General features: G+C 42.8%; 1 protein-coding gene and 1 long non-coding RNA gene across 2 annotated transcripts in view; both read right to left on the reverse strand.

Annotated features, from left to right (window-relative positions):
* The window catches only part of LOC138718769 (uncharacterized), a 520,404-nt gene that overhangs the window by 119,275 nt on the left and 376,517 nt on the right, over nt 1–24,612 (reverse strand). The gene's annotated exons all lie outside the window — the stretch shown is intronic.
* On the reverse strand, nt 4,586–11,116 carry C3H6orf62 (chromosome 3 C6orf62 homolog). Its single transcript, XM_069853315.1, has 5 exons — nt 10,148–11,116; nt 8,043–8,219; nt 7,335–7,457; nt 6,420–6,554; nt 4,586–5,874 (listed from the first exon to the last, which is right to left on the reverse strand). Exons 1-5 carry the CDS (start codon nt 10,274–10,276, stop codon nt 5,749–5,751), a joined length of 690 nt encoding a protein of 229 aa, XP_069709416.1. The 5' UTR covers nt 10,277–11,116; the 3' UTR covers nt 4,586–5,748.

A 24,612-nucleotide genomic window follows, 5' to 3' on the forward strand; every position in this document is an offset into this window, starting at 1 on the left:
TGCTATAACCCCCCTTGCCTCACTAGAGCACAAGAGTGATTTTGACCATTATCTGAAATAGAAGGCAGAGGGGAGGAATGAAGGAGGTACTGGATTCAAGAAGTGCCAAAAGATTCAGAACGCTCTCAGCTCTGTGTCCTGGGGCAACTCTGTCCTTGTGTAACTGTCCTACTGCAACTTCACATGATTTCCCTCAATCAAAGCTGGCTGCCTCAGGAACCTCGCGTGGTTTAGTGGTCTCATTCTATCACTTAGCATTCGTCATAGCTAGATAATTACAACTGAAAAGTGTCCAGGCAAATTAAGAGTGGCAAACCTCAACATGGCAACCACAGAATCCTCCTGTCCCCCTTCAGCCTGGCAAGGACTGTTGCAGACTAAGAGGGAAACAAAAAAAAAAAAATCCAGCCCTCTTTCTGAAGTGAATTCTCCCTTCAACAGAGTATTCCACACAGTATTGTAGTGCTGCCTCCTTAATAAGACAGAGGGACATCATTAATATGCAGGCCAGTGGTTTATTAAACTGGATATTTTAAGACAACCATGTCTGTTATCTGTCCACTAGCAGCAGCATGTTGACCTCATAACTTATTTCTCAACTTAACTTCTGCTTAGGAGATGATCTTGGAAGGAATCGTCACCATGGAGCTTGCTTAGCTTTGGGAGCGAACCGTCAAGCATCAGACTTAATATTTGGAAATGTTCTTTGCTGGTTTCACCCTAACCTACATGTTGGAAAATCTGTATCTTAATTTAGCCGAGTCTCAAAGGAAATAACAGAAAAAAATTACTGTAATAGGGACAAATGGTACATAGTTCTGCCTGGCATTGGAACAGATCTCCTGTGGAGTTGACCTGGTTCCATCACTGCAGATTTCGGCACAATTCCCTTACAAGCAAGCAAGCAAATAAAGTGACTTGATGAGATAATCTTGAGAGCCTTATCAGCATACCACATCACATATCCAATAACTGACAGACATCTGTAAGCTCACAGCTGCAAACAAGACTGTCCTTCCCATACTGTGCTGGTTTATTGGCTTTTTTATTTAGTATTTTTCTTTTTAAACATACCAAACACACACACTACTCCATGATGCCTAGGAGTCTGTCCTTATGGAAGACCATACTTTTTCACAGTGGTGCACAACACATTGTGGAACAGATTGTTGCTATCTGTGGAAGTAACTGAAGTTTTCCACTGCGTGTATTGGTGAGCCACGTTTCACACCAATTTCACATCACTGCTATCGCACAGATGCATTCAAACAGACACCCAGGTATTCACATCATAGTGGAACCGTGCATTACAGATCCCTTGAGAGAAATTCGGAATCAGAACAGAATCATTCTCACTGATGTTAAAAAACAAAGAGTCTAAATACTAATCAGGGCAAATACTCACCACAGACAGGGTGCTGCAAGGAGGGATTTAGTCATTTAGGGTGTTGCTCTCAGCAACTTGTCAATGACAAACCAGGGAGAGGGTAAGGAAGGATGTCAGTCCTGAAACAGGTGTAAATCTTACTAGCTAGTGACTCCTTATTTGTATTTCAGGCTGAGGCGCCTGTCACAGGGGTCTCACAGCTGAGTGCTTCACCTCAGATACTTTGACAATTTAATTGTGAGCTGGTTCTCAAACTGGCAAGCATTACCACCCAAAGGGAATTGGGGCAGGGGGAAGACAGAATTGGGCTGTTAAGTAACTGTTCTGAAGACCATTTCAATTCCATTCAGCTTCATTGACTGGCTCTGAGCAACGGAAGAATTTCCAACTGTTTTATCACTAACCGTTTTAGAATTATCTGCAGAAACCGTTTAGCTTGTAGAAAAAAACCAAAAGCTTCTCCCTCACCTCGCTGTCCAGGGGAAAGAAATGAATAAGCACTTTGATTCTTATTTTGCTGCTTAATGCAGTCATTTAAGAACTGCTCTTACCAGATATCCTGGTCCCAAGATGCCACAGTTGTGAGACATTGCAGAACCATAGAACATTTTGGATTGGAAGGAACTTTAAAGATCATCCAGTCCCACTCTCCTACCACGCGCAGGGACACCTTCCGCTGGATCAGGTTGCTCAAAGCCTCATCCAACCTGGCCTTGAACACTTCCAGGGATGGGGCATCCATGATTTATCTGGGCAACCTGTTCCAGTGCATACAGTACATACGCTTCTCGCCTAAATCGGGACAAATTACCTGCAAGCTCTAGTCAAACAAGACATACTGGCTACCTCCCAAAAAAAAAAAAAAAACCACAACAAACCCACACCAAACTAAACAAACTACTTTTGCTCACTAAAACAGTACCTGGAGCTGTATCACTGTAGGAGGATTCTGGATGTTGGATTTCTCTTGCTTAAAAGCAGTAGCTATTTGAATAGTTTCTCGAAGCCCAGAAAAGCAGCTTGTCAAGTGGGTGCTCTAGCATACAGTAATTGTGCTCAGATCAAGGGACCCTGCCATATGTAAATCCTTTCCAAGCAGAATGAGGTCACAGATATCTTCAGCCCTGAAAAGCATTTCAGTCAGCTGTGCAAATTATGCTTGCATATCACTTAGCTTGCTTCAGTTAACCTGTAGAGAGCTGATGTATCTCTCCACAGCATCAGCGCTTTAGAATCAGCCATGTAAACACGCAGCTGCTGCACACAAATCAGCAAGCAGTACTCGCTACTGCAGAAGGAACATTGATTTCCTTCTTAGTATTCCTGACAGCAGCGGGTTTGTACTCCCAACAGCACCACAAGGAAGATTTAAACACACGACCAACACAAAGCAACTCAGACCCTGTGCACTGCAGCAAAGAGCTCAGGGAACTTCCATTTCCAGCATAGAACCCTCTATGTATGAATCTTTTAACTCGTGGCTCCTGCAGAAAAGTGAAGTAGCCCAGCAGGTATGGAAAATGCCTACAAGCCAAGGCCTTGCTCTCACGCCAGCAGCTTGGCATCAAGTACTACAGGTGCAAAAGAAGGCCAAACCTATACACAAAGATGACCTTTTTGTGTGTTAACGATGTCAAGGGACAACTAATAACATTGGCTTTATGGTTCAGGAAAGTTTTTTGTATATAAAGATTATTAAATTAAAAAGTACCTTTGTTCCACAAAAGGAACTGCAAAACAAACAACTCAGGCTGGTACTGTCACTCAAACGTGCACACAAAACCTTTGTTTTTTTCCTTTTGCAAAACACTATTAAAGCCCTTTATGTCAATATTTCATTCCAGAAAGCTGTTCCAGAATTTGTAGGCTTACACAGTTTCTGAACTTGCTGCTGCTGCAATAAATAGAAAAGTAAAAACACAAGCTTTTCCAGGCTAATAAAAGAAAATCGCAATTAAGTAAACTCACACCACATCTATCTACTTTGCAGGTGTAAATCTAGTCTAGTAATTCTTGACTTTAACAACTACCACACTAGTGGCAAGAACCCTGCTGTCACCTTAAATTAATCCTGTAACAGTCCATTAGAATAATCTCACACTTAAGGAGCAAAAAACCCTTAAGTGACCATTCTCACTGTTCAGCGCCCAGAGATCAAGATTTGATATGAGATGGCATTCATTAACTGCAAGGAATCTAATGACTCTGCACAAATTAAGTACAAGGAAATGCTGGGTTCTCCTGGCAGCAAAACAGAAACGGGCAAGGAAGGAAGCCTGCAGAGCTCAAGCTGAGAGTACATGGAGCAGGACTTCAGGGTGCTTGCATCACGTTTTAAAGTAATTTTAAAACTAACATAACACAACAAAAATGTGGTCATTCACAAGGACCAGAGCACCTACCTGTAGTGAATTGATCCTCTCCTTGCTTTGTATTTTGCAAGTATGGATTGAGTAGGTTTTCTAGAGATTCAATTTTTAAAAAACTCTAACAAAGTGAAACTGGCAAAAATCACTGGATTTCCACCAGCTTTGTTTCCAATAGGCTTAACATTTTGCTATGCAAAAGAAATCAACTTACAGCAAGAGATCAGTAGCTTGATGTAAAGCTTCCAGTGCTCAAAAATTCCAGTTTTAGTAACTGGGGTTTTTTTCTCTTTTAAGAGAAACACCAAATAATTCCAATGTGTTTCTATTCTAGTATCTGACAAATCAATTCACATAGCAATCTTACAGGCCATACAAAGAAGGGGCACTTGAATTTAGCTAGGAAATTAGAAGTACTGTTAGCAGGTACAGTGGTTATTAAGTATTCTAGAAAGTCTTAGCATTCTGTAGAGCAGCATTTTCATGGTATTTTTTTTGTAAGTTATTTATTAACATGAAGTTGCAGCTCTCAAGTCGCATTTTTCTATGGTGCTCCAGTTTAACCTGTAGGATCTTATGACCAAAGAACTACAAATATCCATGAACCAATACAACAGCAAACTAGTAGTTTGATTATTTCTTATAGCTACTTTTCAAAGCAAACGTACCACCTGCATAAGTAAGAACACCTGTGCCACTGATCATTGTTAATCTTAAAGCCATTTTACAGTTTGCACATTTCCAGGGTTTGCAGTGGGTAAATGGGCAACACTGCCAAGACATTAAGACACTAGTGAAATTTAATTCATAGGATTTCCATAAATACAGCCACTCATCTTTCACCTAATTTATTTAAGTTCCAATCTTTTCCAATTCCAAACAAAAGCTAAATACAAGTTTTAAACAGGTAAGCACTAGGTTTATCCAAAGGGAGCAGGCTTATGCAGTTTTACTCCAGCAAAGTACTTAACCCTTAAACAGAGCCTTCTTTGTCATCAAAACTATACAGTAGTCTTCCTTTTATCATTGCACAATCTTAAAATGCTCTGTCAGAACCAACTTTTGACACTCCAAATACTATTTTACATTGCTTTATAATGTCTATTCCAAAAAAACCTCAATGGGTTTTCTGAAAGAAATGTTTTAGAAACCAGTATTTCCTGCACAGTTCACCTGCAAGTTTACAAGTCTCAACTCTCAAGAAAAAATAATCCTCTACCAACATTGTTTCTGCAGCTATTATTTTACCTTATTTTTAGCTGCTTTAGCGACTTCAGACTCCAGGTCTGCCTCATCTGTATAAATGCATCCAACTCAAAAGAATACTTTCATACAGTTATACAGCAACTTGGGGAAAGAGATCCAAAATGAAAAGTGCCAGTAAACTTACACATGGCCCAGCAAAATAAGAGAGGCAAAAAATGCCTACACATTAAATGAGATGCGCTTTTTTTCCATAAAGAAAGATTTCTTCCCCGCATTTAACTTCCTACTGTAATAGCCACTGTTCTGTTCATCAAAATGAATGATAGTGCTCTTTAATACAATCATTAACAGCAAAGCTGTAAGGCTTTTATACCCGTTACATTCACTTCTCACCCTCCAAATACTGATGGTTAACATTACAGATGTCAGGGGGCATGACCAGCACAAATGGGAACACCACCACAAATGATCACCTTGTGCTTTCAGATACATTTGTTTCAGTGTACAGTCCCTTCACTTCACATTTTCGCAAGATTCTGATGCACTGCAGAAGCGTGCAGAGCATCCTCTCTTTCACAAGGTCCATGCAGAAAAACATCTTAAAAAAAAATTGTAAAGTTCTGAGATACAAATGATAAAAAAAAAAATCCAGGATGATCAAGTTTCACAACGTATAGTGTTCTGAACATGAGTCCATTTTCTTCTAAATTCTGAAAGAATAAAGTGGTGAGGAAAGTGAAAAATCCACTGCTGCATTCTGTGATCTTCCCCATTCTGCTGGCCAGTACCTTACTCTGGCATGTAAGGACGGAGGTGATCCTCAACGGTACCCACCGTCCAGTGAGTGAGCTGCTCCTGTGGCAGGTACAGGCAGACGCTGCATAACTTGAAGATTGTAGCTTTATTTTTTGGAGTCTAGAGGCAAAGAAAACCCAAAGGAAAGCTATTAAAAGTTAATGCAAGACTAATGGGTGGATGCCTAGCAGCTATAACCCAATTAGCTTGCTGCGGGTTGTGGAGGAACACCGCAGGCATTTAAAAGCTGTTTTATCCGTATAAACAGCCTGAGCTCAAAATTAGTCTGTAACCTTGAACGTCTAAAATATTCAGTGTTCACGTTATGTTCATTCTTCACTTGGATAACTTCTGTAATATCACCCAAATTAAGCCAATGTCTTAAGCCAATTTTTCCAAATCACTTAAGCCTATTTTAGAACTTATTTAATTTCTAACACAACAACGTGAAATTCATTCTACGTGAACACATCTGTGGCCCAGAGCTAGTTCTCACATGCAGGAAACCTATTTATAGCTTAAGTTTCCCCTGAAACTGCTGAAATGCAAGCATGAATGCATGATCAATTTTTCTACTTGAGTGTTTTGCAATAAAATCACTGAAGTTTCTAATAATAAAATGCTTTTTTTAACACATGCTGAAGAGAGGGACAAAATAAGCTTACCTGCAAGTGCTGTCTGTCAATGAAGAGAAACACTGACTGGTTAGGGTTGTTGACAACAATTCCAGTCTTGTCCTTTCGGCTCAGAACATGCAGAAACTGTTTTTCATAGTCACCGTGATGAAATTCAAACTTGGCCTGCATTGTGTGAGGGAGGGGAATAAAATATTTAAGCTGAAGCTCAGAGTTAACCTATTAATTTCCTTCAATCTGGGGCTTTACAATCACTTTTGTTTCTTCCCTTTTTTCATCTACGAAAAGCAGAAACTGGGGAGAACAGAGATGACTACGTACTTCAGTCTTGGCACAATTTGAAGAATTCCCTAGTTTCCTTCTGCCAACACTGACAGTCATTGCAGTGATGCATTAGCAATTCAAAGATACAATTTTCACTGCATATAAAACTCCATATTTAAAAACACTGTTCAAAAACCTGAATGTAAAGAGCTAAAAGCTGGCTGCTGAAAAAATAGTCTAAGACACCTGAAATTTATTTCAAGGTAAAAATACAATGCAAAAATTCCATCCACCTCTGACCCTCTTCCACCTTGCACAATACAGTGAACTTGGATACTCACAGAATCTTAATGACACCACTGTATTTAGACAAAGATTTGATTGTACTGAGTCACATTTAATCCACTTCTACAAACACTAACACGATAGATGCGTTTATACATACACATTATTTGCAAAGGGTCTTTCAGATGCTTAAATTTTGGTAGTGCTACTATAACAGTGCACAAAGATAAGCAGCAGGATTTGGCATTCAAAACATTGACTGCTTTCTAAATAAAGACAGCCAACACCCTTTACCATCCACAGAAGTCACATACCTTATCAGCTTATTAGTTAAGGAGACAGCACTTCACCTTATCATCACATGCAAGTTATTAAAGTTAAACAAAAACTAAGTACCTGAACAGGCCTAAAGGGTTCATCAGATCCCTTCCACCGAGAAAACAGGAGACAGACTATCTTCTCAATATCATTACGAGGCCAAAGAATGAAGTCCATCTCCTGGGTACAGCCAATCACATCCTGTAAGCAGTAAAAGTTCTGTACTCAGATTCCCTCCTTTAGTTGAAAATACATATAAGCAACTTATTTACACAGGCACATAATTTAAAGCTGGTACTTACTACCATGTTTGTGTAATCTTCCATTTGTATTACTACTTAGCATAACTAAAGGCTTCCTTGCTTTTCACTGTGTTGTAATATCAGTATCCAGTTAATATAAGTTCCAACTTTCAGAAGAATTAGCAAAGACTGTCTATCTTCCAATATTCATAAAGCAAAATCACTCAGCTCTACAGCAAGAGCTGCTGCAATAATTTCCACCCACAAAGGGCAAGGATGGCAAGAAGATATAATTCCTAAGGAATATCTGAATGAGACAGATGAAAAGTAAAGCTTGAGTACTACATATCTGAAAAGAATTTCAGAATGCACATGCTGTCAGCCTTCACCTAGGCCCAATAAGCACGTGCCCTTCATAAACCTTGTGCAGCAGACGAGTTGAGAAAATAAAACCAGCAGGATTAGCTTTGACATTCACAAAGAAAACAACAAGTCTTGAATACAAACTAAACAAACATTCAGCAAGTATGAAGAGTAACCATACCCTGCGCATAGACTGGTAGCGGGGTGCGTGAAGCTGTACTACATCCTTCTGCAGAAGCTCTAAGGAACTCTCCAAAGAATAGCTGGAATCCCTCACGCCTTTCAGGATATTTTCTTCATAATTATTGGTCATGACTGGTATCACCTCAGACACTTCAAAAAGCGCTGACTTTTTCTTCTGAAAAACAAAAGCACAGGTTACATTAAGATTACAGTCCTTTCTAGGCAATATAGGTTAACAGTTTATTTCAGAACTTGTGCACTTTATACATGAACGTTAACAGAAACTCACATCACATGAGTTAGGACTTTGACAAAAAACACAGTAAAATTCACATGCCAAACTTTATAAGTTTAACAGAATCAGTACAAAAACTTTAATAAAAAGTTAAAAATGTTTCTGTAGTCTCAGGGGAGGCAGATTTACATGCCAGTCTTGCAAACATTGTAACTATTATCTAAGCATTAGCAGAACTCCCTTTCATCATGGAGAATACACGACTTTGGGCTGACCAACAAGCTTCTCTTTGCAAATCAACTAACACTTTTTCCTCCTCCTTTGCAATACTTTAAACTTGGCCTTTTGCAAAAAGTGAAGTCTTTCAGTACAACTTTTGGTAACAGTGGGTGATGAAGATCCAACCAGAAAGTACCTACAAGTTCTAACCTTCTCAAAGGAAGACTATTTTGATTTGCTACACAACTTGTATTGAGTATAGAAGTATTTCCATCCCTCTCAAGCAAGGCCAAAACATTATAAGAAACATGGAAGAACAGTTGTTGCATATAAAATCACTTAAGTTGCACATCTGGTTCTAACAGCTTTCCTGCTGCTCATGATATGTACTGACCTACTTAAAAACTACATGACAAAATGTCTTTTATCAAATATCCCTTCACATCCCCAGCCAGAACATGCATAACAGGCAACTACTTGCTGACCAAGCTAGGCTGAGCTAAGCTCCTACTTCAAGCCAACCAGACATCTTCAGTTCACTGTGATATAAAAGCTAATTTTACAGGATTTAAAATAAATTTTTACAGAGCAACCAGAAAGTAGTATGAATGCTTCAACTGAAACAACTAAGTCATATCATATATGAAAACCTGTTGCCACTGCTTCAATATCAATATTTCTCTTTGCTGTTATGAGACAGTAACAAGAAATTATGACCCACTATATTAATCTCTGCCTGCATTAGACTGATGAACAAAAGCAAACTGAACTTAGGAATTTCAAGGAAACCTTTCAATTGAAGTTCCAAGAACAGCCTTCATAAAAAAAAACCTATTACACTGAATGCAAATATCGTGCATTTCAGGGGATTAAATAATTTCACAGAATCACCAGGTTGGAAGAGACCCACCGGATCACCGAGTCCAACCATAAGCATTTCAGTGCTTATCTATATGTGCTTCCTGGATTATGTACTGTTGCTATTTTCTTCTATCTTCATTTCCTCATAATTTGCTCAGCAGACACACTCCCTATAGGTACCTACTTTTCTTGACCTTCTGTCAACAGAAACTCCCCTACAATTCTGGGCCCACAGCTGCTTCAGAAATACCCCCAGGCTCCCCATTCTGGCCCAGCTACGCAGCATTCAGCAGCAACAGACGAGGCAGCCAAGCAAATGAAAGCTTCCTCTTTTCCCTCCCTGCTCTTTCAAAATGGTAGCAGCAGTTTCACATATGCCTGGGCCATTTCAATATCGCATTTTGCAACTCCTCCCTTCAACTGCCAGTTCTCCCTTCTGCTTTAACCAGATAACACAGTAACTTTAGCCAGGTCTCCTTTCTCTACTCGACTGCTCAGAGCCAACAGTTATGCAACTCAGACCCCAATTAGGCTTAAAGAATTACAGTATTAACTTTGACAAATATTTACCCAGTACAGAAGTTATCATTTAAGGAGGCGCTGGCACCCCCTACATTAAAAAACTGCAAACATCCAAAAAGCCAAAACGACAAACAGTAAACAAGTAAATATTCTAGCAATTAGTAAGAAGTGTTTAAGTTAATAGAATCTGTTAAGCATAAAACCTAAGATGCAATCAGGCATTGGCCAGACAAGACTGTAAGAGAGAAACATTAAAACCAAGTTACCTTGTCTTTGAACACAAAGGCAATGTACATCTTGAAGTCAAACTGGTCAGCTAAAGATTCTTTTTTCTTTCTAAGCTGAGCACGAAGTCTGTTCAGAGCTTGTTTCTTCCGGGAGTTTGGGTCCCCCATTTTGTAATACAGGTGGTACTAAAGCCTTTGGAAACTGTTGCTAAACTATGGGCACCTTTTCATAAGACTCAAGTACAACAGAAACAAGTCGTTTTATTCCTGCTAATACGGCTGAACAGATAAAACGCGAATGTAACCCAAAACTGCACCTCAGGCAGTATTTTACGAGAACGTCGTATCGGAGGGGTCAAGAAACAAAGTAAGTAGTTGCCCAGCCATGGCTCGGCAAGAGGTTTAACAATAAAACAAGAAAAGAAAAAAAAAACAAAACTAAGACTTTTGAAGAAGAACAAAAAAAACCTGAACAGTTTAGCCGCAGGAATAAGTGGGTAAGAATGAATTAAAAAAAAAAAAAGAAAAAAGAAATCAAACCCAAGAACAAATGTTATCACAATTTATGTGTACAATAAAAAGCAACTGGCAGACGCCCAATCCATGGGGGGGTACTTTTGCTCTGCTTACAAAAAAAAAAAAAAAGCAGCTGAAATTACAAATTGCGCTTTACCCCAGCCAGATTCATGACTCTATCGATTATTATTCTCAGCTTTCCACTACTGCTATGTTGCCTGTCTTTTTTTTTTTCTTTAGAATTAATACACTTGGTGGAGAGCAGAGAAAAGGGTGCAAAGGAGGAGTGCACATCCTGGGAGATATGAGTTTTCTCTGCGAACAACAAAATCAACTACAGACAACACAGCGCTGGTTCGCAGGGGAGCAAAGAGAAACAGTGGAGTCATTTCTAACTTTATCTTTCTCATCATCGCCCTGAGGCCACCGCTGCCAAAGTGAAGAGGGATCATGATGGCCACAGAATAGGGACGGGCAGAGGGGAGCTCAAGGGACAGTATATCTCACCTAGAGACTAAAACCCAAATTAACGCTCCCTACACCTCACACGCTCCCAGGGCTGCTGATCCCCTGGGGATCCTTCTCTCCCTGCTGCTGCTGGCTCCACAGCGAGCACAGTCAGCCGAGGCTCTGCATGGCCAATGCTTCTCGCTTCTCTTTAAGCCTCTCTCTACAAAAACAGCCGAGGCTGCAGCGGGCAGCCTGTGCCCAGGGCAGCAGGGCACCCACACTAGGACAGCGTCTCCCCTCTCACTTCATGGTCGCGACTTGGAAAACATGGGGGGAGTTTTGCTCCTGCTTTTCTCGCAAAACAGGTTTTAGGTGTCAAAAAATTTTACGAGGTTCGTTTTTTTTAAAAAAAAAAAACCAATTGCAAGGCCAGGTTGCAATTTTAAACCTCTACAACACCCTCCCCCCTAAAAAAAAAGCAAACCCCCAATTATCAGGTGATTTTCTTCCTCTCTCCAAACATTTTCTTCCCCATCCCAAGGTGTTTGATTAGTCAGGGTTAAAAGTTTTTAAGTTAGCGAATCTGCCTGACCGGGTTAAGGAGAAAGGGGGCGCGGGGAGGGGGGGAATAGTTTTTCCCCCACTGGACAAAAAGATTAACAGAAACAAAATAAAAGAGGAACCGCTCCCCAAAACGTTTCCTGCCCCCCCTAGGTCGAGCTTAAGCAAGAGACGGAGAGGCTCGGGCGAGAGAGACCGAGGCGGCGGCGCGCTCGCTACCCGCAGCCGGCGGGCGCAGGAGGAGCAGAGGCGGCGCTGCTGGCAGCACGGGCAGGGGCCATGTCAAGAGAACGCCACCAGGCCGCCGAGCCCCCCCATCCCCGCCGCGCTGCTCACGGTGACCGGGCCGCCCGCGCTGCCGCTGCTCGGCCCCGACCTCGTCCCCATAGTCTAGCTCAGCGCCCCGGCCACGGGGAGCGGGGGAATGGTGGCGGAGAGAGGGGGAGAAGGACGAGGAAGAGGCGACCGCGGCGGGAGGAGGAGAAGGAGGAGGAGAAGAAGAAGGAGGCGGCGGGTCCCTGCGCTACAGAGGCTCCTACGGCGGGCGCGGAGACGGCGGCGGCGGTAAAGGCTGGAGAAGGAGGAGGAGAAGGCGGCGCTCAAGCGGTCCCCGGGACGCCCTGGGAGGCGGACGGCAGGAGGGCTGAGGAGGAGCGGGAGCGCCTCGGGCTGCGCCTCGGCACGGAGAGCGAGCGCGGGCGGGAGCTGCGCGGCCGCTGCACGCACGGCTCAAAATGGCAGCGCCTGAGTCACGCGGGCGCCGCCCTGCGCGAGCCCCGCCGGCGCGTACCAACCGCCCCGCGTCCCGGGGGGGTACGGGGGGGGAGAAGCGGGTGGTGTCTGCGTGTGCGAACGAATCTTTCGCTCCTTGCGGGAAAGGTCAGCGGTAATTTCGCTATCCGCGGACGCTCCGTTTTTGCTAGCGAGGAACAGAGTAGAGCCGGAGGGCGGCCGATCTTCCACCACGGCAAGAATCTGGATCGCGCTCCCCCTCGCCCGTCACGCCTGGTGTCAGCGCCCTCGCGCCCCACGTGACGCCGAGCCGGGTCGCTCGATCCTCCCGGGAGCGAGGGGGGGCAGGGGCGGGGATGGCGGCTCTGGCGCTGCCTCAGGGAGGGGGGCGGTTCCCCTCGGCCTTTCCGCCCCTGGAACTTGGTTTCATTTAGCGTTGTCGTGTTTGGTGGAAAATAAGAGATTTTTTTTTTTTTAAAGTCTTGGCGGCGGAGCGTTGTGTTTAATTTAGTTCGCTGGGGGTTGTGTGCGGCCCAGCACAGAATCTTAGTATCGTTCCCTGAGCAAGTTTGCGGATGACACTAAGCTGGGTGGAAGTGTTGATCTGCTGGAGGGTCAGGAGGCTCTGCAAAGGGATCTGAACAGGCTGGACCGCTGGGCTGAGACCAATGGGATGAGGTTTAACAAGGCCAAATGCCGGGTCCTGCACTTGGGGCACAACAACCCTGTGCAGCTCCTGACAGACTAGGAGGAGTCTGTCTAGAAAGCTGCCTGGAGGAGAGGGACCTGGGGGGGTTGGTTGACAGCGACTGAACATGAGCCAGCAGTGGCCCAGGTGGCCAAGAAGGCCAATGGCATCTTGGCTTGGATCAGAAACGGCGTGACCAGCAGGTCCAGGGAGGTTCTTCTCCCTCTGGACTCGGCACTGGTGAGACCGCTCCTCGAATCCTGTGTTCAGTTCTGGGCCCCTCACCACAAGAAGGATGTTGAGGCTCTGGAGCGAGTCCAGAGAAGAGCAACAAAGCTGGTTAAGGGGCTAGAGAACAGGTCTTAACGAGAAGTGGCTGAGAGAGCTGGGGGTGTTTAGCCTGGAGAAGAGGAGGCTGAGGGGAGACCTCATTGCTCTCTACAACTACCTGAAAGGAGGTTGTGGAGAGGAGGGTGCTGGCCTCTTCTCCCAAGTGACAGGGGACAGGACAAGAGGGAATGGCCTCAAGCTCCGCCAGGGGCAATTTAGGCTGGACATTAGGAAAAAATTCTTCACAGAAAGGGTCATTGGGCACTGGAACAGGCTGCCCAGGGAGGTGGTTGAGTCACTTTCCCTGGGGGTGTTTAAGGCACGGGTGGACGAGGTGCTAAGGAACATGGTTTAGTGTTTGATAGGAATGGTTGGACTCCATGATCTGGTGGATCTCTTCCAACCTGGTTATTCTGTGATTCTGTGATTCTGTTGGGGTCGGAAGGGACCTTAAAGGTCACCTAGTTCCAAGCCCTTCCACTAGATCAGGTTGTTCAGGGCCCCATCCAACCTGGCCTTGAGCACCTCCAAGGATGGGGCAGCCCGTCGCCACCCTCACAGTAGAAAATGTCTTCATAATATCTAACCTAAATCTCCCCTCTTTCAGCTTAAATCTGTTGCCTCTCATCCTATCCCTGCACTCCTTTATAAAAAGCCCCTCCCCAGCTTTCCTGTAGTCCCCCCTTTAGATACCGGGAGGCTGCTAGAGGCATATGTATGCTAGCTGTAAATAATAAAATAATCCAACATTTGTCTAGAAGAGCGGAGGGCAATGGTTGGCCTCCAGGACTCTGCAGCAGTGACCGGCGTAACAATGTGTGCTACTCGTGCTTCCGTAGGAGGAGCTGCCTCGTTCTGATGCATAAGGAATTGCTATTCCAGAGATACGAACCTAATCCTAGGAGAAAAGTCAGGATTTTTATTTCTGTACTACACGGGACAGCTCGTGCCTCCCTCCTTTCACATCTTTTACAGCGACAGAGAAGCTGGGACATGGGTAACCCTTGGCTGGGTTCTTTGTACTGGGCAGCCAGAGGGGGATAGGAAGAATCACCATCTTCAGTGCCAGGCCCGGCCATCTCGTGCCCCACTCCTCCTGCTCCCCTGTCAGGGAAAGCTTCACTGTCCACAGTTCCCAGATGGAATCATAGAATCACCAGGTTGGAAGAGACCCACCGGATCATCGAGTCCAACCATTCCTATCAAACACTAAACCATGTCCCTGAAGCACAAGTTGGCTTAGTGCTACCCTAGAGCTAAGAGGAAGGATGGTGACTCGCTGCTTTGTGCTGCCAGGGTGGGTGGCACCTCCCCACCTTCCCTCAGGAAGCTGGCACCTGTGACTCACCAGATCAGCAATGATACTAAAAAGATTGCAAGTAGAAGGTAGGTGCTGGCACCATCTGTCTCACTGGATTGTGTTTCAAAACCCATGGCAATGGCACTTCAGTAAACTCCAGTAAATTACAGTCTCTTTTTTTTCTCCCCTGGTCTCTGCTCTTACTTGTCTCTGCTGGTTTCCCTTGTTCTCTCCTGACCTTTGTATTAGTTATTTCCCTGTAGCACACCTTTCCTTCACACACTTTCTCTTGGATACCTTGTCAGCTCTCCTCCTACCTGTCTTGCCATAGGCAGCTGCCGTGGCTCAGCCCTTTGACTTCATTGTTTTCCCCCAGCATCATAGAATCATAGAATCACCAGGTTGGAAGAGACCCACTGGATCACTGAGTCCAACCATTCCTATCAAACACTAAACCACATCCCTCAGCGCCTCGTCCACCTGTCCCTTAAACACCTCCAGGGAAGGTGACTCAACCCCCTCCCTGGGCAGCCTGTTCCAGTGCCCAATGACCCTTTCTGTGAAAAATTTTTTCCTAATGTCCAGCCTGAACCTCCCCTGGTGGAGCTTGAGGCCATTCCCTCTCATCCTGTCCCCTGTCACTTGGGAGAAGAGCCCAGCTCCCTCCTCTCCACAACCTCCTTTCAGGTAGTTGTAGAGAGCAATGAGGTCTCCCCTCAGCCTCCTCTTCTCCAGGCTAAACACCCCCAGGCTAATCAGCCAGGCTCTTGGATGCAAACGCTCCATCTTGCCTTCCCTATCACAGGCATTGCCCAGAACCCTTCCCTGTTGTTTGAACAGGAACAAAGCAGAAACAGATAAGCTTTACCCAGTTACAGACTGCTGTTAACTTCTAATCGAAATGCCTATTGAAAATAACCCCATACTTGGAGGCAAAAAAGCAAGGCATCTAAATAAGAATATTACATTTGCTCTGCACTGCTGGGACTATTTTAGAATGCTGACTTTTTTTATCTGTAATATCAGCCTTAACGAGAGCTTTATTTTGACACCCATTTTTTTTCAGTCAAAGTGGTTTTGTTTGCCGTGCTGCCCTGTACGGCATTTTATGCTGCAGTCTGAAATTCCCTCTTGTGCCTTGCTGCTATTTTAAGCCGTGACTCACACTTGGCCTGTGACCCTCTTTGTGCCGGCACAGCCGATGCAAAGAAGGCCAGGCTCGGAAGGCCCTTGGAGGGAACTGGCGCCTTGCCTGCCTGCAGAGGAGAAAGGAAAGAGTTTTCTTCCAGCCCAGTAACTCCAGCTGCCCTCCTGAGTGCAGGGATGCAGCCACAGCTAGTGCTCTTTTGTCACAAGGGATTGGGCGGCTGCCCAGCCCCAGGTTGAGGAAGGCATCCCCAAAAAAATTTGTAAAATATACTGCTGGCACAAGAACAGTTTTTCTTCTGCAGGACTTTCTAGAAGAGCTATGAAGAGAGGAATATATATATACTCTTAAGAGGAAACTATATATATATATATGCATATATATGTATATTCTTAAAAGAAATGGGTACAGAGCATTACATGTTAAGCAGCCACCAGCTGTCTTCTGCAAACTTAGGCTGCTAAAATCCTTTCACAACACTTCAGAAGGGGATGGGGAACTGAAATTACTCCAGGTTCCTTGTATATAGATCGCTGCTTCTCCTTATATAGGCAACCACCTCCCTTATCAAATGTAGAGAAGATTTCTTTTCTTTTTGCTTATTGCCTTAGTAAAGATATCCTGACAATGTTTATACAAATGGGAACATCAACCGAAGTATGTTTATTATGCATATATGTTCAGAAATACCTGCATCATTAAAGCTATAATAGCTGTCTTGTCCTACTTTTATACAGTTGTGCTTCTTTTCCTCTATTGTGCACAACGATGAAGCTCATATACTAGAAAAATATCAGTATCTTAGTTAAAAGATATTAGTAAGTAATATCTCTTACTGAATGGAGAGTTAAGACTTAGCAAAATAAATGTTTATATGCTATTGATCCATATTTCTCCTAAGCAGGTAAATGTACATTAGCAATTATGCTGCATACTGGTTATGAAAGATACCATTTTTAAAAGTGGCTTGTATGCCTGAAAGCTGGGATGTATTTTACAGTTATAACACGTGGTCTAATAACAGACTGCTGTTCTTCAAATCCAGTTTAAAACAATATAAACGTTATCATTAAAGAGAGATAAATGTGGGTGGTATACAAAACAAACCTGACAAGTAGGTTGTGGCAGTATAAGCAAGATACGCAATAGTTTGGGTTTTTTAAGCTTGAATCCCATTAGCACAGCAAAAATAGGTCTTTCTTGTGCATGATAAATCCAGGCTGAGCAAAGCGGTTAGTAGAGTGGGTCAGCTTCTGCTTGGTTAACATAGCGCAGACAAATAAGCTGATGTTCTTTAGTCTTTCTCCCACTCAAAGCGAGGAGAACATTGTACGCTGCTGTGTAGCTGTACTCCTGTAATCATTCAGGAATTGAATGCATGCATATCCCTGGAGACTTCAGTCTCTCCGGCAAGGGGGGTAACACTGTTCAGCTGACATCTGTGAGAGATACAGCATCAGGCAGCATGGGCAATAGGCCATGTGAAGGTAGGAAAGACCTTGTCACAAATACGTGTTTCTCAGGAGAGAAAGAATTTGGGTAATGTAGTTTTGAGAAGACTGTAAGTTTGGAATGTCTGGTTGCTTGCATATTTTTCTTTTTCTGCTCTGAAAAACCTGTGTTTTCTGTTCACCGTTTGATTGTTTCCATGCTGGTTTCAGTGAAGCTAAAGCACTGTAGTTTTTTTCATATTTCAAAAGAATTGATAACTTTATAGAAACACATTAGGGTTTGTTTTGTTTGTTTGTTTGTTTGTTTGTTTCCAAAATTGGTGTGATTTCAGAGTCCAACTCCTGTTTGCAGAATTAAATGTTTACTTACAAGCATGTGGGCAAGACTGTATTCTAGTGCCTCTGCTCTTAATTTCCAGCCTAATAATTAACTACTTAAAACTTAATATTTTCTAGTTAATAATTACTTTTTAACATTGTAGCAAACTGATATGTATGTTATAGGCATAGTTAGGAAGAGATGAGATTGATTCTGTTACCTTTCTGTTTATATTTGCCATGCATACTGTACTGCCTGTCTATGTGAGGAGTAGTATCAGCCCTGAAGCTACTTGCTTCAAAAACAGAACTATGATTTATTCAGTGCCAAATGTTTATACATCAGACAAAAATAAATTAGTATTCCTTTCTAAGTTCAGACAAGACAAATTAAGTGGCAATTAAAACTCTTTCATGTACTTCAGGGTATACCATGATTCATTCTTTCTGCCTTCAGAGCAAATATTAGTTTCCAAGGCATATTAGGAATGGGTTTGTGAAGAGAAAAGGCAATGTCTAACGTGGAAAACATTCCTTACACCATGCTATGGACAACCATGTATCCACAGCACAGCTATTGCTACAATATTGAACTTGATTCATCACTCCCTATGTCCTGCATTCTGGTTGTAGGTCTGTGGTCATAAAGCAGATCATATGTTCTTTAGCACAGGTTGCCAAACTTTGGCTGCACTATAGCTACTGTCTTGCTGAGTTTGTTCCATCTTAATAATTATGTATGTATAGATATTTACCTGTAAATACACTAGATCATGGGGGTTCTCATTTTTTGTTTGTCCAAGTTGTGCTTTCTCGAGTTGTTTAGGAGTGCTAAGCATGTGCAGTTCTGATGTCAAAAATAGCTAAAAATGATCAGTGTCTTCGCTGAGGAGATAGCTTTCCCAAACACTGACACCTAACCCATTGCCTCTTTGAGTACAGTACTCACAATTTGTTAAAGTTTGGCTCTTTGTTTTGTATAACAAACGCATGCCCCGTCTCTAAAACTTTGCATTTACTCTGAATGTGTGTGAAATGCACGTTGCCTGCAATTTGCACTTAAAAATTTAGGCTGGAGATTAGGAAAATTTCTTCACAGAAAGGGTGATTGGGCACTGGAACAGGCTGCCCAGGGAGGTGGTTGATTCACCTTCCCTGGAGGTGTTTAAGGGACTGGTGGATGAGGTGCTAAGGGGCATGGGTTAGTGTTTGATAGGAATGGTTGGACTCGATGATCCGGTGGGTCTCTTCCAACCTGGTTATTCTATGATTCTATGATTCTATGAAACCTACAATCCAAATTCCACTGGACAATTTTGGTATTAGGAAGACTATTGACTCTTTGTCACTCTGCTGCTTCATCTTTAAGTTCTCAGTTAATGCTGTACAAACTCATTTTTTGCACAGTATCCTGGGCTGCATCAAAAGAAGTGTAACCAGCAGGTTGAGGGAGGTGATTCTGCTCCTCTACTCTCGTGAGGCCTCACCTGGAGTGCTGGCTTCTGTTCTGGAGTCCTTGGCACAGGAAGGGCATGGATCTGTTAGAGAGAGTCCAAAGGACGGCCACAATGATAATCAGAGGACTGGAGCATGTCTCACATGAGGACAGGCTAAGAAAGTTGAGTTTGTTCAGCCTAGAGAAGAGAAGGCTCCAGGGAGACCTTATAGGAACCTTCCAGTACTTCAGCTTAAACGGGGCCTACAGGAAGGCTGGGGAGGGACTCTTTATCAGGGAGTGCAGGGATAGGATGAGGGGTACTGTTTTTTAAGCTGAAAGAGGGTTGATTTAGAGTAGATAGTAGGAAGAAACTTTCTGCTGTGAGGGTGGTGAGATACTGGAACAGCTTGTCTAGAGAAGTGGTGGATGCCCCATTCCTGGAGGTGTTGAAAGCCAGGTTGGATGAAACTGAGCAACCTGATCTAGTGGAAGGTGTCCCTGCCCATGGCAGGAAGTTTGGAACTAGGTGATCTTTTAGGTCCTTTCCAACACAAATCATTCTATGATTCTATGATTGGCCTTTATAGACTTGTCTGACCTATCAAACCAAGAAACAGTCATATTCCAATGTAGGGTTTGTGTTTAGTCAACAACTCCTTTTATTTATTCAGTCTGCAATTAACATTCTAAATACTTGTAGTCAGCAGAATTGGAAGTAGCTTTACATTAGGAGTTTCTAGACTTTATATAGCATGTTTACTTTTTAAATCTAAAAGCACTACACAAATCATGGGTTTTTTTCAAGATCATTCCATAGCCGAGAAGGTTAGGACCTAACTGGTTCAAAGGATGTCACAGTGACTCAAACAGTACTTAACTAGGTAAGAATTTAGGTCAGATGTAGATTTTTCTCTTAACCTGTCACCTCTGAAGCACTAAAGATCACAGTTCAGAGGACAATGTTTTATTTCTAATACACAAAAATTCCAGACTCTCTGCAGAGATTTAACTAATAATAGTGGCCATCTTAGAAAACTGGCTTGCATTATGAAATATACTTGGATTTTGTTGGGTACATAATCCTTTATTTGGACAAAGTTTTATAAACATGCAGCCTCCCGTGATGATCAGCCTAGGGAAAAGAAGACAAATCATGAGCACATGGTAACACAAGAAACACTCATCTAGACTACGTCAGAGCCCAGAAACAAGATGAGGAGGGAGGGAAAGCATTAGCCAACGTGATGCCACGCTGCCACCTAGTGTCACCCGGCAGATTGCGGGGAGCCGTCTCATCCCTGGAAAAAAAAGCCTTTTTATTGGAGAGAAGGGTCAAGAGAACAGCATCAAAGGACCCTGAAAGCCACAGTCCCTGATTGTTGATTCAGAGATCCCAAATGGAGCCTTCCTTCTCTTGGGACCCACAGGAAAGCTGGGGAGTGACTCTTCTATTGGGGAGTGCAGTGATAGGATAAGGGGGTAACAGTTTTAAGCTGAAAGAGGGGAGATTTAGGTTAGATATTAGGAAGACATTTTCTCCTGTGAATAGCTTGTCTAGAGAAGTCGTGGATGCCCCATTCCTGGAGGTATTCAAGGCCAGGTTGGATGGGGCTTTGAGCAACCTGCTCTAGTGGAAAGTTTACCTGCCCATGGCAGGGAGTTTGGAACTAGATGATCTTTAAGATCAGCAGCACTGAGATAAGACATTCACATGCTTCAGAGGCACCACACTGCACTGCTTCCCTTGACCCTCTCCACTGCAGTTCTCTGCATCTAAACCAGTTACAATAATTGCTCACATTAAATACTAATAGATAACAAAGTATCTATTGTATTTACATTAATAATGTAATTTACAAATACAAAATTGCCATGTATTTTACCTGCATGTAGCAGATAGAAATAAAGAGTCCTTAAGCACCCCAGAACTATTATATCATTATCCGTGAATTACAATAAAGGCCTTGGCAAAAGGTACAATGCGATTGTCAAGTAGAAATACCGTTTTGCTAGTACTTGATTCAGACAGCCAAGTCCAAACTCCCTCTGTGTAATGTTTCGGAAGTTTCTACACACAGGAATCCGAGCAAGACTGGGCTCCAGAGTCATTGTAGTCTGGACAGTGTCTTCCCACCTATTCCCATGTTCCCAGGTGCATGAAGTCCTCCAAGAAACTCATTTTCTTGTTTGCTGTAAAAATTGGTAACATTTATCAACAGCAATGGAGTATAAGAGCTCTAAAAAGTACACATTCTCTACTGCCATGAATAACATAGCAAATTGGCTGGGCTCTGTGGGAAACTTTGGCGTGTTTGCTTAGGCTCACTTGAAGTGCAAATAGTCATAAGTATTCATGACAGAAAGTTTTATTTTTTATGAAACAAATGAGCTGAAATGCATTGTATTGCACTGTATCTGAAGACACAGATTCTGCTAGTATCGGGTGGACAGATTTTTACATGTGAAAATGCCAGAACTCCTATTTAAATTTATCTTTCAGCCACAAAAAAAGGGAATTATTATAATAAAGTAACCTGAAACGTTGTTGTGAGATTTTTATATAATTATACTGGTTTCCCACAGTTAAGAGTATTGAATAAGCTTCTGATAATAAGCTCTCAGTGTTCTTTCTGACTCGGTGAAGGGATTCTTTACAAACCTTTCAAACTGAAAAAACTACTGAAGGAAACCTCTGAGACACGGTGGTTCATAACAGGATGTATTCTTCAGCTGGATAAACTGAAGGAGTGGCACCTTTGTAACAAACCTCCAGATTGTATCCCTCCAGCAAGGAGCACACCAGAAGGAAAAACAAACAGAACTGTCGCATCAGAACCATCTCCCATTATGCTAGCCCTTTCCAATTATCAACATTTCCAAAAGCAGTTATTCAGCTTCTCAACTGTAAGTCTACCTGAAAACTTTTTTGTGAACTCAGAATGAATTTTGAAAAGGTAATTTTTTAGAAAGCTTCACTTGAAAATATTAGTATTACAAAAATTATATCACAGCCATTAAAAATACACTTTGACTTTTAGGTATATAAATCTATGTGTGCAGAGAATGTAAATGTTTTGTATAATGCTTTTTAGACTGCATATTTATATTGCTATATAACAATACAAAATTGATAAAAATATGAATGTTTTTATATTGTGTTTATGTACACATTACCTGTATCCAGACCTTTCTGAAAGAAGATTTAATTCTGGTAAGATTTATGTGTATATTTGACCAGAGCTTGATCAGACTATAGCCTATCTGCTAGGGTTTTGGAAAATGGAAATTTCAAATTTTCTTCTAGAATCAATACTAGAATTAAATTAACACAAGAGCATGAACGTTTTTTAGTACTGTAACAGAACAATAGTAATTTAGATAGACATCTCTGCATCTGTTATTTTCATTTTATTGATGGAAGACAAAGTTTACTGAGGTGACAGTTTGCTGATGACGCTATATTATTCAAGAAAATAGAAACAGCTGACTAAGAAATTGCAGAAGGGCATTATGGAATTGAGTAACTGGCGAATACAGCAGTTAATGAAATTCAATTAAATTCAATATAGATAAACATTAAAAAAACTACATAGGAAAAAATCTGAACCTCACATAACAGACTTTGAACTGACCATCATTCAAGAATAAGGTCTGAGTTATGACAGACGTTTCCACAAGAATGTCAGCCTGATATCCAGCAGCAGTTAAAAAAGCAAGTCAAATGGCATACAGTTCATGAAAGAGCAGAAAACTGTAACAGCTTTCATGTAAGGGGTGGCTAAGTGGACCTGGAAGACAGAATGAGAGTGGAATCTGTGAAGAGCGGCTGAAGGGTGGCCTAGGTGGAGACCAATTGTTTGTCTCTTTCAGTACAGGGACTGGAGACGTGAAATGAAGCTGTGGGAATTGGGTTCAAAAGAAATCAAAAAAAAAAAAAAATAAAAGGAGGGTGTTCTTCAGACAACAGCTATTTGAGCTCTAGAAGTACTTGCCAAAGGATGTTGAGGACAATGAAACTTTAAATGGGTCAATGAGAGACTGAACAAGTTTATGCAAGAGGGATCAGTTTTATTTCCTTATCCTTGTTTAAAGATTTCCTAATTCATCTTTTTTTTCATGTTCTGCCTTTCTTTCTTTCATTGGACCGTGACATTCCCCTTAAGACATTCTCATAAGCACCATGCAGTTTATTCCAGACAGAAGAGCGACAAAGTGGCATGCTAAATAAATACTTCTCTCTGTAATTATCCTAATTTCTAATAGCTCCATCACATTGCCTGGAAAAAAATGTTGATAGCTGCTCTAAGCTAGCTAAGAGACCTTGATTGCAAGGAATGTGTCCTTAACAAACATTTACTCACAAGTCAGCAGGAGATAGTATTAGCATAAATAAAGGATAAATGTGTAAATATTTGCAAGAACATAATCGTAAAGTGGCCTCTGACAAACTTAGCAGCATACCTTATGCATAAGTAATGGAAGTTGTAGTTGCCATTATATGTAAAATTATTGTTGTATATCAGCTGGTGTGGCTTAACCATGTTTATTTTCTTCTCCAGTCTTGCAGAATGTACTGTATTTAGACAGGAGTGATGATAATTAAATGGATACATTATTTAAATTTCATTTAGTACAAAATCTTTATAAAATACAGCAAATAATGGAAGTGAGGAAACAGTCAGACAGACCTTCTATCTAGTTTCAGGGAGATTTTGAATATGGAACCATAAATTTCCAATAATACTTCCAATAATGCTTGTGTGCTTCACTTCCTAAAGTTTCAGTTAAGGTGCATCCAGCCTAAGGGCAGACTGAACCAGACAGGTCTCAGAGGAAACAGGGGGCAGGGGAGCATGTGGAGCTAAGGTATTTTGTATTCCTGTGCTGTACTTCCCTGTACTCCCGAGTTCTCCCACTTGCCCTCCTCAGCATAAAATCTCTCCCCAGACCACCTGTAGAGGACTTGCCTGGACCTGCATCCTGAGGTTCTTGGCTCCCTCAGGACCTCTCAGGCCCCTCAGGCTGTTCCTCAGGTCCCTCACACCCTCTCAGCCCCCTCAAGGCCCTCTCAGACCCTCTCTTGGGTCCCACCACCCCCTCATGCCTTCTCAGGCCCCTCAGCCTCTCACAGTGGCCCACCCGGCCTCCTCAGCCCTCTCAGCCCCTCTCTCACATCCCTCCACCCCTTCTGGCCTTTTCAGCCCTCATAGGTACCCTCAGTCGTCCTGCTCTTCTCAGCCCCTCAGCTCACTCTTGCCACTCGTCCTGATCAGGCCTTTTCAAGCCTCTTCAAAGATCTTCTCAGTCCCCTCTGGTCTTCTCAGCCCCTTTCAGCCTTGTCAGGCTCCCTCATATCCTCTCTCAGGTCTCTCCACCCCCTCATGCCTCCTCAGTCTCCCCTGGCCCCCTCATGCCTTCTCAGGGCCCCCAGGCCCTCTCATCTCCTCCTGGCCTTCTCATCCCCTATAGGCACCCTCAGTCTCCCTCACGCTCCCTAAAAGATATTCTCAGTCCCCTCTAGCCTTCTCAGCCCCTCTCTCGGGTCCCTCCACCCATGCCTTCTCAGTCCTCTT

The sequence above is a fragment of the Phaenicophaeus curvirostris genome, chromosome 3 (assembly GCF_032191515.1).
Source record: "Phaenicophaeus curvirostris isolate KB17595 chromosome 3, BPBGC_Pcur_1.0, whole genome shotgun sequence".
Taxonomy (NCBI): domain Eukaryota; kingdom Metazoa; phylum Chordata; class Aves; order Cuculiformes; family Cuculidae; genus Phaenicophaeus; species Phaenicophaeus curvirostris.

Excerpts from the sequence above, each read along its gene's own strand:
- C3H6orf62 (XM_069853315.1), bottom strand. The coding sequence starts at position 10,276 with ATGGGGGACCCAAACTCCCGGAAGAAACAAGCTCTGAACAGACTTCGT. Across the intron at positions 8,220-10,147 it reads CCTTTGTGTTCAAAGACAAG|AAGAAAAAGTCAGCGCTTTT; the intron begins GTAACTTGGTTT and ends TTTGTTTTTCAG. Across the intron at positions 5,875-6,419 it reads TTGACAGACAGCACTTGCAG|ACTCCAAAAAATAAAGCTAC; the intron begins GTAAGCTTATTT and ends CTTTGCCTCTAG.